This window comes from Pleurodeles waltl, chromosome 3_1 (genome assembly GCF_031143425.1).
Source record: "Pleurodeles waltl isolate 20211129_DDA chromosome 3_1, aPleWal1.hap1.20221129, whole genome shotgun sequence".
In the NCBI taxonomy this organism is placed as follows: Eukaryota; Metazoa; Chordata; class Amphibia; order Caudata; family Salamandridae; genus Pleurodeles; species Pleurodeles waltl.
The window spans coordinates 1,153,917,110-1,153,933,754 of record NC_090440.1 but is presented as its reverse complement, the minus strand read 5'-3'; the positions used below and the strand labels follow the sequence as shown (position 1 = coordinate 1,153,933,754).

The window sequence follows — 16,645 nt, the reverse complement described above, 5'->3', positions numbered from 1 at the left end:
ACACCTACTGCAGCATGCTCAGGGTCTCACAGTACCAGTAGCTCACCTCAGACTCAAGAAGCTTTGGACTTCTCTTCACTAGAGAGTGAGTTTGGCACGCTCCGTGCCATCCAACTTCTGGCTCTTGGATGCCAAACCTTCCTGTCCTGTGTGACTCCTGATTCTCTATGCTGGGGACATTACAGTAGTGGCACCAGCTGACAGCTTCAGACTCAAGGCACTAAGTGCATCACTAGAGAGTGATGTTTACGCACCTGATACACTTTTATCCCCAGCACCTAGGTCCTAAAACATGCCTGTTCCATCTCCCTCCCATCTGTAGATGCTGAGGACACCCTGTCTCATTGACTCATGGAATATCATCAACCATTGCCCATTTCAATCATATGGTACCCATATGTGCATAACACCTACTGACCATTATGAAAATACATTTGTCCATGGTCCAGTTGACTTATGGGCTCAAGGAAACACAGCTGTGAAGGCGAATCAGTAATGTACATGAAAAACGAAAATGAAACCTGTTAACGCCCTATCCCGATCCCAGCCCCAAAGGGAAAATGTCTGTTGAACTATCCTCATTCCCAACCATCGATTACTAAAGAAAGAGAGATCACAAACATGTATTCTTGCGCGCTCAATGATCGAGGGAGAAAACATAATGCCAGTCTGCCTCTAGCCCCTATGAGAAAACCCTTTATTGAGCTCCATAGAAAGGCCTCTTAAGAGCAACTCCAAATACTTGCACTGTGATGACCTGTGTAGAAAAACTTATAAATATCTTCCAGCTTTCCTCTGTTGCCTTGTGTGTAAAAAAATATATATATATATATTTGTACAAATAAAAAAACTGCATCTGGGCATACTTTATCAGTAACCGCTGAGTGAAACGTCTGGACGTGCTCGTATTGAGGCTTTGTAAATCATGGCAAAAAACACATCTGTATATTCCCTGTCAGTAATTTCTAAAGACATCATAGCGCCTCTGACAATGGACACTCTGTGAACTACATGTAGTAGGAGATCATTATGCCCCCAGGCATACCTATGCAGAAACATTTGCCCATGTACCCTCCAGCACCCCTGTAGGGCCCCACATGTTAGATCAACGTGCATGCATCCCCATTTAGACTACGTGATTATGCGGGCTCGTGGTCCCTAGGGACCCCTACGTAAATGGATTGACTGCAGTAATTACTATGGAAAGATATGTCAGAGAGTTCTGCAACTGTTCTTCTATTGGTTCATTGTAGCATGTCTCCGATTATACACCAATTATTCCTCGGAAAGAACATATTAAAAATGTCAGTGCAGCCACCTTGTGGATGTTTCAAAAAATGTTCCTCGTGTACATCCTTTGACACATACCGAACATCTGTACCCAATCCACCAGAAATCCACTGTGTTAAAAAAAATGCTTAACCCTTTAGTAACTTCTGTGTACAACATCTGCAGCACCATCTGCCCTGCTGCTCTAGTGACCCCTTTCTAAAATAAAATCTAAAAATCTGTCTGTGCTCTCCCTGTGACAATTATGTACACTTAAAAAAGTCTGCCAATGATCATTCAGCGACTTCTATGTAAAAACATCTAAATATAGCAACCCACGCTAACCTAGTGATATTATGTAACAAAAATGCAAAAATATACGTTCATGCTCCCCAGTGAGCCCTATGCAAAAATATCTAAAAATATCTGTCCTGATTCCACAGTCACCTCTACTTAAAACATTCTTGACCCTTTCCCTGGACTCCCTCAAACAGTTTAGGCAGCACACTTTAAAGATCTTGAACACTCTCAACCTAGGAGTTCTCTCTATATCTATATGTTTCTCCTTAAGGCCCTTTAAGGTCACTCCGTTTGGACTCTCTCTAAAACAAACCATTAAATACCACTTAAGTTCCCTACCTAGGGATCCTCTCTAAAATTATCTGCAAAGAACCCGTAGGATCATTGCCTACAGACCCACTCTAAAAGCATCTTTTTAAGACCCCTCAAGCTCCCTCCCTGGAGACCATCTCTAAAAGTAACTCCTGAAAATTATGTAAATTCCCTAACTAGGGACCATTCCTAAACATTTTTCTTTAAGATCCTTCAAGCACCATAAGAAGCCTTTTGGTACCTCTGCTGAGGATCTCTCAAGTGTGCTAACTTTAGATTCTTTGAAGAAGCACGTCTTGAAGATCCTACACACTTCCTACCTGAAAACGAGCCCTAGGAGCATCATTTAACAATCCCTGAAGTGTGTTATGTAGTGATCATCTCAAAAAGCATATCTTTAAGATCCCTACCCAGGGTGAAATATTTCTTCATGATTCCTCATGTTCCCTAAATGAGGTGCTTTCCAAATGCATCTCTTAAAAATCTTTTAAGTGTGCCATTTAGTGGTCCTTTCTAAAGCATAAACTACCTACATGTCATCTCTAGAAGCATAATATAAAGGTCCCTGCAACTTCCTATCTATGAACCCTAATGATCCATCAAGATTCATATTCAGGGATCACTCCTAAATGCATCTCTCAGACAGCCGGCAAGCTCACAGCATAGTGATGACTGCTTTGCCACAAGTATTTCTCAAAGGACTTCAAAAGCTTGCGTCCTATGATCCCTTTTTTCTAGGCACTCTTGAACTCACAGCAAATATCAGACCTTTACCTCAGTCAGTAACCCACCCAGAAACCATCTGCAAAACCATTTGGTGCAGACCACTTCAGATCACATACCACCCCATATCCAAGTACCCTAAACGAAAAAGGGCGTTGTTTGTACCCAGAATTTATAAGCTCCATGTGGTCTACAAGTGAGAGCATATGCCCTAAAGCGTAGCATACCTCCCAAGAGACCTGTGCGTGGGAAGACATCTTACAGACTTCAGGTCATGCTCCCCAATGCCAAGTGTCATGTTACAGGCTAACTATGCACACCCAGGACCCTCTGGGTGAAATCACCTCCTACAGACACGTTACTTCATGACTTAGAATGGCACTTAATACGTTTGAGGCTCCCTCCAAGTGGCCACAGTGTGACACTGTGTACAGACATCTTTTGCCATGCTACTACTACCCTTCTAAAATGATACAGGCGAGTAGTTCAACCACAATAAACCCTGGTCCCTACTCTTAAAAACCTTCATCACCCTCCACCGCTCCCAAACCCCACCAGTGACCCCTGTTTGAGCACGGTTTACAGACACATTTCTAATTTCACCACACCGCAGTTCACCCTCATGGATACGCCTGTGTTGGCCCACCTCAAAAAGACACTCAATTTCATACCCTCGCAGTGAACTTTATAGCACTGCAGGCCCCTACCAAAAACTACTAGAGACCCTTGTGCTGGGAACCCCTCTTACAGCCACCCTTAAAGATGACCCTCATTGACCTTTAGAATGTCAGAGATCGTTCGCACAACCACCTCTCCTGGCGACCACTTGGCAGATGCACCTCTCACAGACACCCTATACGAGCGTCCACACTAACAAACATTAAAAACCAGCATCCCACCCGCAGGACACACCCTTGAAGAGTCTTCCTACCTGAGGACGGCGTTTTCCCCTTGCCGGACCGTCACGTTGTCCATCGCCTTCGAGAAGGTGGCATCGCCGCTGCGCACGGGCACTCCTGCGGGCACAAGGAAGAGCAATCTGAGAGACAGGACGACCAGGCACCTCCAGGGCAGCACCAAGTACCCACAGACACCCATTCTTGGCAGACACCACCTCTGCGGGTCACCAACACGCGCACCCCTCCCGCCAAGCACAGTGGTCCGGAAGCCCAGAGGCGTCGAAGGCTGAGAGGACAGAATCAAGTCTTTTCAGGGGAAATGCTCCACGCTCCCTTTAATCAGTGCAGGTGTCCCACCAACGGTGTCCAAAAATATGGAGACCCCCTTAGTAGTGTTTTAATCCTCCCTATTGTAAGAATTAACGCTGCAGCAAAAGTTTATCGCCAAAGGAAGGACTGATGGATCTCAGACACCAATGCAAAATGAAAGCTGAAACACTCTTCAGGCGGACTCAGGAAACGCATGGCACGGATGCAGCCCTTCCTGACCGTGGACCCCCCATGTGTACACGCCTCTGTACAAGGGTAAAAGGAGGCATCCACGGTGGGCAACTTGGTGCGCGCACTGATCAGTCCATGGAATAAAAGCCTGCAGCCCGCGGCTCTCCCCTCTGCCTGGGCGCGCAGGATGGAGAGAGGGGCTGTAAATCTGCGAACAGCAGCCTCAGCAAGCAGCGCGAGCCCCGCTCCTCTCCTCTCTGCTCATCGGTGGGGGAGACGCTGGCTCCGAGCTGCTGCCGCTGCCAGCTCAGGTCTGCGGGAGGTCCACAAACTCTGCTCCTGGTCCCCTCCTGGTCCAGCGCAGCATCCAAGCCCCGGGATCACACACACCGACTCCTGCTCCCCTGGTTGTCATGGCAGCAGCCCCATCACTGACCAACACACTCACGCCGCCACAGACACTCCGAAGAGACTTTGTACATTAATCTCCGCAAGGGCAGCTCGTTGCCGCTTTGGCAGGGGTTAACCCTTTCAAAGGACGGTGGGGGCACTGAAGGGAAAGGTGGTAGCTTTCTTAGTGCTAGATCAGCTCAATCTATCTGTATTGGCACACTTAGCTCCTCCCCAAATAATCTCAAGGTAAACCCCCTTTGTGCTGACTCAAGTACTGGGATGTGGAAGAATGCACTAGTTCTCTTAACACAGCTACGCTAGAAAGGGAACGCAATTAACCGTTTGAGGTGCAGCACAGGCTGCTTACATGAATAACAGGTCCACTCGTCCAAGAGGCAAAACACAGACACCCTCTGCCTCGTTAACCCTTGAGCTATCGAGCATGCAGACAACACAGGCATTCCGTTGGCTTCACTCAAATTGGGTCCCTTATTAATTTCCCTTTAGAAAGTGACGGACCTTGGCAAAGGGCCACTGTCCTACCAATCCTACCCTCACCATTTCAAAGACTACACTCAAACGCAGAGAAAACGCAAGTCTCACAAGAAGAGCCGGACTGGGAACCCAAAGCAGCCCTGGCAAATGTTCACAGACCAGCCCTAGAGATTGCATAACGAGCGAGCCGACCCCTATACTGGGGTGTGACCAAGAACATATGGGAAAAAGGGCAAAAACGGTGCATTTAATATATACAAGGCTGGACTGGCCCCACCAGGCATCAAGCGTTTCCCTGTGAGGCTGGAACAGTGGACTGTGTGTGTGTGTGTCGGGGGGTGGGTGCTGCTAATGTAACAGTGCAGCTGTTTTAAAAGCACTGCAAAGTTACTTGTATGTCCAACACTTTTCAGGCAACAATAAAAGTGCCAAGACAACTCTGGTGATTAATATACCTGCTGGAGAGAGGGAGGGAGAGGGGGTATTGTTTAGTGGCAGTTTTAACTCATCGAAGATAGCGCACAAGGTTAAAATGCCTGCTGCAAAGAACATGTACTATGTAGATAATAGAATAATATTTTATGTGCATAGCTCAGTAGGATACAGCTTTCGTCACAGAGCTCCTTTTGTTACTTTGCAGTTGATAAGTTACAATCATAATCTAGCACAGTGAGCAATGAACTGCCATCAAAGAGCTCTGTACAAACTGCATGCTGCAGGTTAGAACGTTATGTTTTTCCCAGTCTTTGATTACCGCAATTTTGCTAAAAAGAGTTTTTTTGGGTAGAAATAAATTATTATTAGTAAAGTCAACCCTAACCACTGAATGCTGAGTTTATGCTTCCCCAGATCCAGCACTGCTAAAAAATGCCTCCCATCATAGATGAGATGTGAATCCTACACACTGCAGTCCCCTTTGTCAGCATTTTCTGTACACTGACTTCCACATTTATGACTCATTGTCTATGCATATGTGTGTGATGTAAAGTGCGCCAACACCCTACACAAGTAAGAGAGGCACTATAAAACAAATGAAATACATGTGACAAAGGGGGGCCATATCTTGGTGCACTATAAGGTCATCATTTACTATGCTTTAGAAAGGAATACAATTGAATATATAATCAGGGCTGGACTGCGTACCCAAAGCGGCCCTGGCAAATTTGGTCAAACCCGCCCCCATAGGGTGCATAGTGAGCGAGCCTGACAAATGCTATTGGACTTGGTGGGGTTTATCCCCGCACCTCCCAAAAAATGGGGAAAAAACAGAACAACAAAACATCAAGGTCTTTGCCAAAACAGGAAGAAGGGCCTGCTTCACTTCACATACAACATTACCACGTTGGGTGGAGATGAGATAATGCAGCTTCATAAGAAGAGGTTCTCTTTCTACCACTGTCATGTTCATTTGGAACTACCTGAGGTCCCTGAGAACACGCTAAAATATAGAAGCGAGTGGATAGGGAACACTCAGATCCTCCTTATGAGACTCAGATACTGTCTGCCAATAGGTTGGGGAGGGTTTCCTACTTTTCATTAATTTACACACAGGTATTGATGCTCTCTGCAAACCAACAACATGTCCTTGTGAGCGCTAGTTGGTCCTCAACATGGATGAGTTGTATTCTCATAAGTCACTGCTACCTAAATTAAAGATACTCAATTATCCAACATAGTAAGGATAGTCATGTGAGCTGAATGTGCCAGGATTACAACTAGGCATAAACAAAACTAATTCCTTTTCCCACCCAAAATATGCACAGTTTTCATGAACATTATTCGTTTTACATGAGTTAGATTCGAGTGGTCAACTATGTGAATCCTGTGTATGAAGTTTGCCCCCATCTGCGAAAGTCATGTGAGATACTTGTCAGTGTAATTTTTTGTTGTTTTTTTGCAGTTTTTAAAGTAACATAGGGACACTTCACGCTGAAAGCCTAGCCTCACATCCAGATTCACTGCGCCCAAAATAATTTTTCTGCTCAAGTCAGCCTCTCCCTGGTTAAATTTACATGAAAAAGCAGAAGCAAAAAAATATGCAAAGTACACAGAACGCAACAATCTAGATTTGCAAACAATTACATTTATATAATAACAATATAATCTGGTCCTAATGAGAACTCAAGAATTGCAGATCACTGCATATCTCAGCAGCAAATGTTACCTACGGAGCCAATCTGCTTCTTGAGAACCATTTTCTTACATAGAAAAAAGAGCACGCACAACTCAAATTGTTTCTAAAGTCATGATTTTCAAGTGGATATCTCAAAGCAAACATTTCTGCAAACCTGCTGCCTGTTCTATCGACTTTTGCATGGGGTGCAAACATTAATAAATAAGCAAATAACCCGTTGTAACTTCATAAACCCCAAATTTGAGGGTGTGCAAATCTTCAAAATGTTTATGTCGCGTGACTCTTGCCATTCTTGCAAAAACTGTGAAAAGCATACATGGGTAACCAAGTTCTGCATGACTGGATTATCAAGTGGAAATTAAGAATTTCTCTTTTCTTATCTCATGCTCCCCATTTTTACAGTTTTGAAGTGGAACTTGCCATGCCTTAACCCTCACACCTGTCAGATCACGCATTAGGAAAATGTATTTAAGATAATGCATGAGTAAAAATGCTGTCCTTAAAGCTCCCGACCACATATTTTTAATATTGGGAGATGAGGGTCTGGATGACGAGAAAAATTATGTTCTTATTTAGAGCGTGTTTTATTGCAAATTATTATTCACTAGAGTCAAAAGCCAGAGCGTATAGTGTAGTGTTAGGAAATGCATGAAACTCATCAAACTATACAAATACATACAACTGGGAAGTACACAATCGCGTGTGCGGGTAATACAACATTTGCATGCCTCTACCCTAAACATAAACCCGATTTCTAAGCACTGCCATGAGAGATCTCATTCACACCCTACTCAAATCAAAACAACCGTATCATATTAAGCCAGGGTGGCTCAGGCACTGAAATCTGCAGCTGATCGATTTCCACAGCCAGCAAATTACCCCTTTGACCTATTACAGCATGGTTTCTAATCTTTATTTTACTCCCGCCTGTTTCTGAGAGGAGATGTTTGCACACTTAGCAGAGGATGCTACCACAGTGAAGGGTGGCGGACACTATAATTTCTCTTCCTACGGCTTGATGTGGTTTTTCCTTGATCTGTGTTCTGTTGTCATCCTTGATCTTGTAGAGGGACTCCTTCTGCTAATTGCCTTGAAGTGTGCTACAAATCTTTCTCAAACGTACGGTTTGTTCTAATAACTGAGGCCTATTACTGAAGCCTGGCGCCACACAGAATCGTGATGGTTCATCATTATGAAGGCCTTGCTCGTATTAGCCCGTTATTCAAAGATTTTTGTAACCCTTAGTTTAACGTAGGTATACAACCAGCCTGCTTTTCAATAATCCCCATTCCCTATAAACAATGGGCATTTTTAATCACAAATGCATTTACTCACATGAACATTTCTACCAACTTGGTGCCATTTTTACATGTCAGCATGTGGGAGAGAAGACTGTAAGTAGCGAGGCAAACTTCAACCTCTGACCTATGACACACTTCTAAGGTAGAGTGTAGGACTGCTTCAGCACCTATGTGGAAGGTTTTTCCTCTGAAGAGAGGATGCTGGCAACCTCCCAAGAAGATGGTCCATTCTAGAGTCTTGAGAAATACCCCATGGTACTGTATAATAAATGTTTATTTCTTTTCGGACCTCTGCGAGGACCTCCCACTGCTTTCGGGAAGCGCCCACAAGCTGCAGTCACAGGATCAAACCGGCCAAGCACTGAACCTCAGGCAGCGCCATATTCACCCCAGCACATAATCTCTCTGTGAAGATGATCTCATCCGAATGAGGACAGGCATGTTTATGAATTAAATATGGAAAACCCATCAGTCTGAACAAAAAAATACATAGATCTGTGTGTGCCTTTTAAATTATTTATCTTGTTCGGATGTTAAGGGCCTTAAGAACGTGCTCACAATTGTAAAACACATCGGCTGGCGCGCAGAAGCGGAGGGAAGCACAAACTATCCGCTATCCAGAGATTCGCAGGCCTGTCCGTTTAACACATTGAATCACTGGCCAAACTGAACGGAGTTGGAGAGGCATCGGACAAGAACGCGTTGTACCCTGCTCAGCCCATATGGCCCTTCCTTGTTTCTTTAATTCACAAGTGTCGATTGCAGCTCCTCAGTCTCTATTCCTGACTGCCAAGATGCTGTCCGCGTGCACGGAGGAACAGCACCCGGCTGGCAAGTGCCAGGGAACAGCCGCGTGCACAAAATTAGCAGTAAACAAAAAGGGGCTAGCCGGGCAGAGCGAGGTACCGGATATGTCTTCCAGTCAGAGGGACTAAACTCCGTTCACAGTGATGGAAAAGAGACGATTTTACTTTGGGGCCCCACAAAGTGGCGACTACAGGGTGGCAGCAGATAGGAGGCAGAGCAATGAGAAGAGTCTGGTACTCAACTTCACATCAATTAGAGAAAAAGCAGGAAATATACATTCTGGTATTTGTATTTCTGTCCTAGACTAGGTTTCCTACGTTTTGGAATTCCCAAAATCATATAGGAGGTCATTTGGAAAAATGCACCCTGTGTAGATTTTAATGCTGATTGTTTTGGAAAACATGTGATTTTTTGTTCTCCCAATTCCCATCTAGGTGTTCTCTCTGGCAGAGAACTCTGCATAGAGGAATATCAAGCACATTTTTTTGGAACTTTTTTCTATTGAAGGAGCATATTTTTTTCCCTTTGAAGAAGTACCTTCTCTTAGCCGCCTATGAAATTTGAGGGTTGTTAATTTCCTTTCTGACCCTGAAAAAATTGTCCAGCTTTTACTATACAGGCCATCTGTGGTAAACGAAAAGTCACTGCCCACATTCGAAATGCTGGCCTCTTTTTTGACGTTTCAGTGGAGCAAGCCTCTCAAACAGATCTGTGAGGCCACACAAAGCCGCTTTGCATGGCCTCACATATATGTAGTAAGACAAAGCAGCTCAAGTCTCTGTGCTGCCCTACTCTGCACCCAGGATGCGTTCCATGGGTGTCGCAGTGGATTTTCCCATGCAACACCCATGGATTTTGAGGCTACCACAGATTTACAAAATGACATAAACCTGGGACAGTGCCAAAATCTCCCCAGAGCAGACATAAAGAAGTGAAATATTTTCATTTCTCCTTATTTTTTCCTCTTTCCATGTGTGTTGCATTCTGGAAAACGCCTCTTGGGATAGTTTTTGTGCAGGAAGCCGTCCCTTCCTGCACAAAATCAATCCTGCATGCAATGCAGACACTCTTGCACTATGGTGCAAGGATGCTTGCATTGGTGCTCGGCAGTCAATTGTGCACCAGCGCAGGAAGAAAGGACAGGAAGGCACCGTATTTTAGAAATACAGTGCATTCCTACCCTTTCACATTGGCATAGGGCAGCACAGCAAAAAGACTTGTGGTGCTGCCCCACACCAATTCCCTATAAATATGGGCCTCCGTTTGCAAACAATATTAGAACTCCATTTAACCTAAGATCATCTACTCACCACTATCACTTGAGGCTTGAGCGCGCTTTACCTGCCTTGATTCCAACTACCAATACCAACTTCATTAATTACCTTTGTGATTAAGCAACTTCAGCAAATGACAATTGGAAGAGTCTAATTTTGAATGAGGCAACTCTTCCCTCTATGGCATCTGCACAATCATGCAGATTACAACTTATTCACATTATTAAAGTTTATCAGCTGCAAAATAGTGATTCTTACCTCAATTGATAAAAAACACAGAACACTTATGGAACGGAAATTAAGAACTTTTCAGTACGCCAAATACATTTCTCAGAAATGTACACTCTACACATTTATAACTTAAAAAAAACATCTGAAGTCTAACATAGAAAGAGACATGAAACAGACCTTCTTAATGTTCTGTTTACTATATTCTGATTCTTTAATTTGAAGGGTCCTACAATTCACTAGACAAAAAATGGAAATCCTGTCATCTTTGTTCAGCACAGGAAGAGACTACTTTACACATATTTTATGTCTAAGTCCCAAAATGTTAGATCTATATAAAAATATCTCCGTACCCTTTTTCAGTCACACGGTATTAGAGCAATAACTGATGCAACCAACTTAGTTCACTGGACCTAATACTCATCTATAACTTGCATTAATGATGTATTTTACCCTACCATATACGTATATTATGTTGCAAAACACAATACAAATCTAATTTGGAATTTATCTTAATATACTTGATCGAGTTTGTACTTTTATTAAGACAATTTTCTGTGAATATTACATATTTTATTGTGGTCGATTAAAAAAATGCTATCTTTTAAGCTGAACAGTTGATTATATTTTAAATGGTTCTATAATATTCAAAAGGCTAAATATTAACCTATCTACTACCCTGAAGAGGGTATTTACACAACCACTAAGCACGTAAACCCATTTCCAGGGTACAAAGAGGAATAACAGTTTCTGGGAATTCACAAACTTCCAAACAAACTCTCTCTTGGACCGCATAGGAAAACCCACAGTCTCCCCCCTTGAGTGGGGTGCGTGGGTGCGAAGATTTCTGCACTGGTAGCAGAGATCTCCACACACGTAAAAGGGTTTACACCTACCAATAATCCCTTTGTGAATTCCTGGCATTCACAATTGAGGTAACTGTGGTCGTAAATGTACATTTACTGCATATCTTACCACTGTAAATAGACTTCCCATTTTAAAAAATACTTGCCCCAAAGAAATTGGCAATAAGGGAAAGTGTGAAAGTAAATCAGTTCTTGTCTAATGAATTGTTCACAAAAGACTGCATTTTAAGAGATCTCATAGGTTGGGGCACCAGCTGCAGAGATCTTTGTGTACCCAGCAATTTCCAGGATATAATTACAGTAAGATAGCCATGGTGGTTAATGGACTTACTGGATAAATCTATGAGCAGTCTAATTACAGATCTCTCTCTCTCTCTCTCTCTCTACCTCTCTCTCCCTCTCTCTCTCTCTCTCTCTCTCTCTCTCTCTCTCTATATATATATATATATATATATATGTATACTATACACATTTTCATGGCTATGTTTCCATTACATTATATATGGCAAGACCTCCACCCTGCGCCCTCCTGCCCTCCTCCTCTCTTCTGCTAGGAGCAGGCAGCGGACCTCCCCAGTGCTGCTTGGCAGAAACCAATAAAGTACTTCAATTATTTAAGATTTCAGAGCTGCCTGTGAAAGGAGAGCATATCTTTCACTTCTGTTTAGCAGGTAGACCTGACCTTTGCCCCAAAAACTGGGAAATATATTTATAATGAACAAAAGCATTGGGACACCAGGACAGTTCTCTGAAAACCGGGACTGTCCAGAGAAATCTGCGTTGTCTGGTCACCCTACAAGCAGTTCACAAATATGTAGCTCAGTGAGATATTGTCTGTGCTGCAGAGTTTCTTATGTTACCGGTGGTCACAAGTTATAGTCTTTGTAATACAGCTAGGCGAGTTATGAACTGACATCAACGAGGTGCAATCTGTTTGTTTCACTCTTTTATAATTCTAAGTTTGCAAAAAAGAGTTCCTTTTGGTAGTAATAAAGACGTAATAGCACTAAATGATCATTAGAGATATTAGACCACTATACAGATATATCTGATCTTCTTACAGTACATGTACATCTCCTACATGCTGAGAATGAACAACTCTAACATGCCTCCAAATAATAGTTTAGCTCAAGCACATACATGTAATAAGCTAAATGTCTTGATTTGCTCAATTGCACATGCTCTAAAGGGTTAGACTTCATCAAGCCCCCAACCAGGATGATAGTGAAACAAAAACAGTGGTGATGGCCCTTTAAGTGAGGTGTTTGTGTTTGGCACTTCTAAAAATGAGAGAAAAAGTCCTCCCTCTACTCCTGCAGGTGCTGCTCTGAACAAAAAACAGTCAAACTGAGGGTCTTACTGCATGTCCCTGGTGTCTGCAAATTGCAAAGGGACAAAATCAGCATACTTCACAAATTCTGCCCCGAATCTGGGATGCAGTTGAATAGTAGCTACTGGATCCAGGTGGATCTCCCTCACTTCCAGTGCTGCCTTTTGAACCAAAGCTGAATCTGAAAATCACTGGAAAAAAGGCAATGCTTTAAGACCACCAACTGGAATCATTTCACAGTGTTTCTACCCTCGGGTACATTTATCACATTCAACATTTCATGAACACAATAATATTGAGGTGAAGTTAGTACCAGTCAATAAAACAAAAATATTTTCAGAATAGGGATGAATTACTTTTTTTTCAAATCTTCAAATAGTGTCTTGCTTACCACTTTACGTACCATATGCCAGTGCAGTCGTAATCCAGAGGGTCAAATATTAGCCACAGGGATATCTTTTTTTATTACACATATATACAAAGTAGCATGTGTGCAAAGGAGCTTCAGTAATTCAGGCCCATATTTATACTTTTTGACGCAAAACTGCGCTAACGCAGTTTTGCGTCAAAAGAATTAGCGCCGGCTAACGCCATTCTGAAGCGCCATGCGGGCGCCGTATTTATTGAATTACGTTAGCCGGCGTTAGCTGCCGTCGCCGCCTGGTGTGCGTTAAAAAAAACGACGTACACCAGGCAGCGCCGGCGTAGGGGGATATGGGGCTTGGGCATCAAGAAATGGAGCAAGTCATGTTGAGGCAATTTTTTCGCCTCAACCCGATTAGCGCCATTTTTTTTCACTCCCAACCCCCATAGAAATGACTCCTGTCTTAGCAAAGACAGGAGTCATGCCCCCTTGCCCAATGGCCATGCCCAGGGGACTTCTGTCCCCTGGGCATGGTCATTGGGCATAGTGGCATGTAGGGGGGCACAAATCAGACCCCCCTATGCCACAAAAAAACTTTAAAAAAAAACTTACCTGAACTTACCTTAATGTCCCTGGGATGGGTCCCTCCAGCCTTGGGTGTCCTCCTGGGGTGGGCAAGGGTGACAGGGGGGGTCTCTGGGGGCATGGGAGGGCACCTCTGGGCTCCTTCAGAGCCCACATGTCCCTTAACGCCTGCCTTTTGCAGGCGCTAAAAAACGGCGCAAAAGCGGGCGTACGTCATTTTTTTGGACCCGCCCACCCCCGGCCGTGAATTTTGCCCGGGAGTATAAACCCGACGCACATGCCTCGGAGTCGATTTTTTAGACGGGAACGCCTACCTTGCATATAATTAACGCAAAGTAGGTGTCTACACAAAAAAATGACGCTAACTCCATGGACTTTGGCGCTAGACGCGTCTAACGCCAAAGTATAAATATGGAGTTAGTTTTGCGTCGAAATTGCGTCAAAAAAAACGACGCAATTCCGGCACAAACGGAGTATAAATATGCCCCTCAGTTCGTGCCTGACCAAAAACATTTTTTCTACCCATTATTAATTAGAGCATAACATAATTAAGTGTTGCCTGATAACTATATGAGGAGGTTAACTTTAAGAGTCTAACATTCTCTCTTACATTCTACCCACTGCATTTAATATTTCAAAATCTTTATGTTAATGCAAACATAGGCATTCAAGAGAAAAAGTACACATGTTGGCTCTTCCACATACACAAGATTTTCTATAACCAGGCTGCATGTCAGTATATCAAGCACAAAAATATTGTGCTATCAGAGTACGGTACCCTAAATATTATTGTGAAGATAAGCTTAATTTACTATTCTTAACTTATCATTCAGGTTTCTTGAAGATATATCTATCATCAAATTACATGTATGAGGAGTGATTAAACATACCTTAGATAAAATAGCAGTTGTTGTATGGGTTAATTGCACCATGCATGCAGTTAAAACACTCATGTAGACACACAATTATTTGCATGATGTGTAAATAGCCAGTGGCTTACATAAGCAAGGGATTTACCAGAGGTCAGTGTTGACCAATAAATGTAGCCCACAAATTGCATTTGCAAGTAATACCTAATGTACCTATGCCCACAAGCCTCCTGGGTAAATAGACCCAAAATATGTTCAGTCACCAGTCATGAGTGAGAACACTTTTCAAGTCAACACTACAAACTGATTTGTATAAAGGCATGTCTAAGCTAATGCCACACGCTGAGAGTGAAAAAAAGAGCTAGTCATGAACTCCCAATTCAATTATTAACCATGCTATGGTAACTAGGCTTTGGGGGACACCTCTTGGAATGCCCCAAGAATTTCTCTTTTTATTGCAGGGTGCAAAGGTATGAGTAAAATTAATGTTCCTAGTCTCCTTAGGTTCTACTATGGTCCCAGGAAACCCTATCCTCTCGCCAACATGTTTCTGCCCTCTCAAAGAGCCCAACCGGGGCTTGGGGCCTTCGTCAGAGCAACTATTAACTTTCCCTGCTCACTATCACAAGTGTCATGCAAACCCCTGAGGCCTATTACTCTCATCTGGTTCTTCTGGATGACTTCAGTTTTTTTTAATTGCACTGAGCAACAGACTAGATTGCTGACGGCGTGGAACCCTTGATGAATGTTTGACTACAGGACAATTCCATTCCCAGACACGCATGAGGCATGGATAACCCAGTAATAGGGTACTTCAAAAACCCAGCTGTGTTCTTTGAGAGAGCCAAAACATGTTGGCGAGAGGATAGGTTCTCTTGGGAACATAGTAGACCCTAAGGAGATTAGGAACATTGTTTTTACTCATACCTTTACTCATACCTTTACCTTTCTTTGGGCATTCCAAGAGGTGCCCCAAAGCCTAGTTAAACATAGCGTGGGTAATGTCTAAGCCAATCCTATTGGTCTATAATTTTAGTTTACCTACACGTTAGCGGTCCAGATGACTTTGTGTTATCAATTCTTCTAAGAACTGCACAAAGGCTTGCTTTTGCTTGGACGGGTTGTCATCCATTCCATGGCATTTTGTGGATGGTTACATTGTCTCATTAGTGTTCCTAAGAGGTTTTGGCAATGGGGCATCCAGTAATTCTTCAGACAGAGTGCATGTGACATGTAGCTTTTGACACCCAGTGTTTTCTTTGAAGTAATGACACAGCAACATTTTAATTACTGTGGAGCATTTTTATTTTGGAAATGTGTGCTGTTCTTGTGCTTTTGCTAATCTTAAAAATACAAAGCCTGACTCATAAACTCCACTTTGTAGTACATTTGTTATTGCTACATCTGTGCTAATAGACATACTACAAAGTCCTATTCAAAAACTGCACTTTTGTACCAGCTTACCCTTTTGTAGTAACTTACACGTGTAATTTTTACATTTGTACTATGTGTAACTCACTATTTTTATAGTAAGTCCAGCACTACACATGGCCAGCAAGTGGTACTGCATTTTCCTCCCATAAAAAAAATTGCAGTGTGAGGGACTTAAAATAAACCCACATAGGAAATAATGTTAAAATAAACTAGATTATTTAAAATAGTTAAACATATAAATAAATAAACATCAATGTTTAAAAATATTTAAATGTTACATACTAATTATTTACTTATAAAATATTTAATTACCTATGTTTAATGTAAAATAAATACGTTAAATAGAATAATTACACTCATTTTTTATTTCTGTGTAATATATTACTTTTATAATGCACAGTAAAAATATTTTGTTGATCAGATGAAAATTTACTTTTTAATTTAAACTTCAAAAAATAATTTTAATTAATTTGAATGTATTTTGATTAACATATTAAATCAAAATTAAGTAAATAGTGCTGTAATTTGTTTTCTATTTTATGCTACATTTAATTTAAATAA

At 42.4% G+C, this 16,645-nt stretch overlaps 1 protein-coding gene across 1 annotated transcript in view; it reads right to left on the bottom strand.

Annotated features, from left to right (window-relative positions):
- Positions 1-4,607, bottom strand: part of OPCML (opioid binding protein/cell adhesion molecule like) — a 1,147,432-nt gene extending 1,142,825 nt beyond the window's left edge. Inside the window, exon 1 of the mRNA XM_069224456.1 lies at positions 3,536-4,607. Within this exon, the coding sequence (XP_069080557.1) occupies positions 3,536-3,702 (167 nt within the window). The 5' untranslated portion in view covers positions 3,703-4,607. The remainder of the gene's footprint in view (positions 1-3,535) is intronic.
- Positions 4,608-16,645: the final 12,038 nt, after the last annotated feature.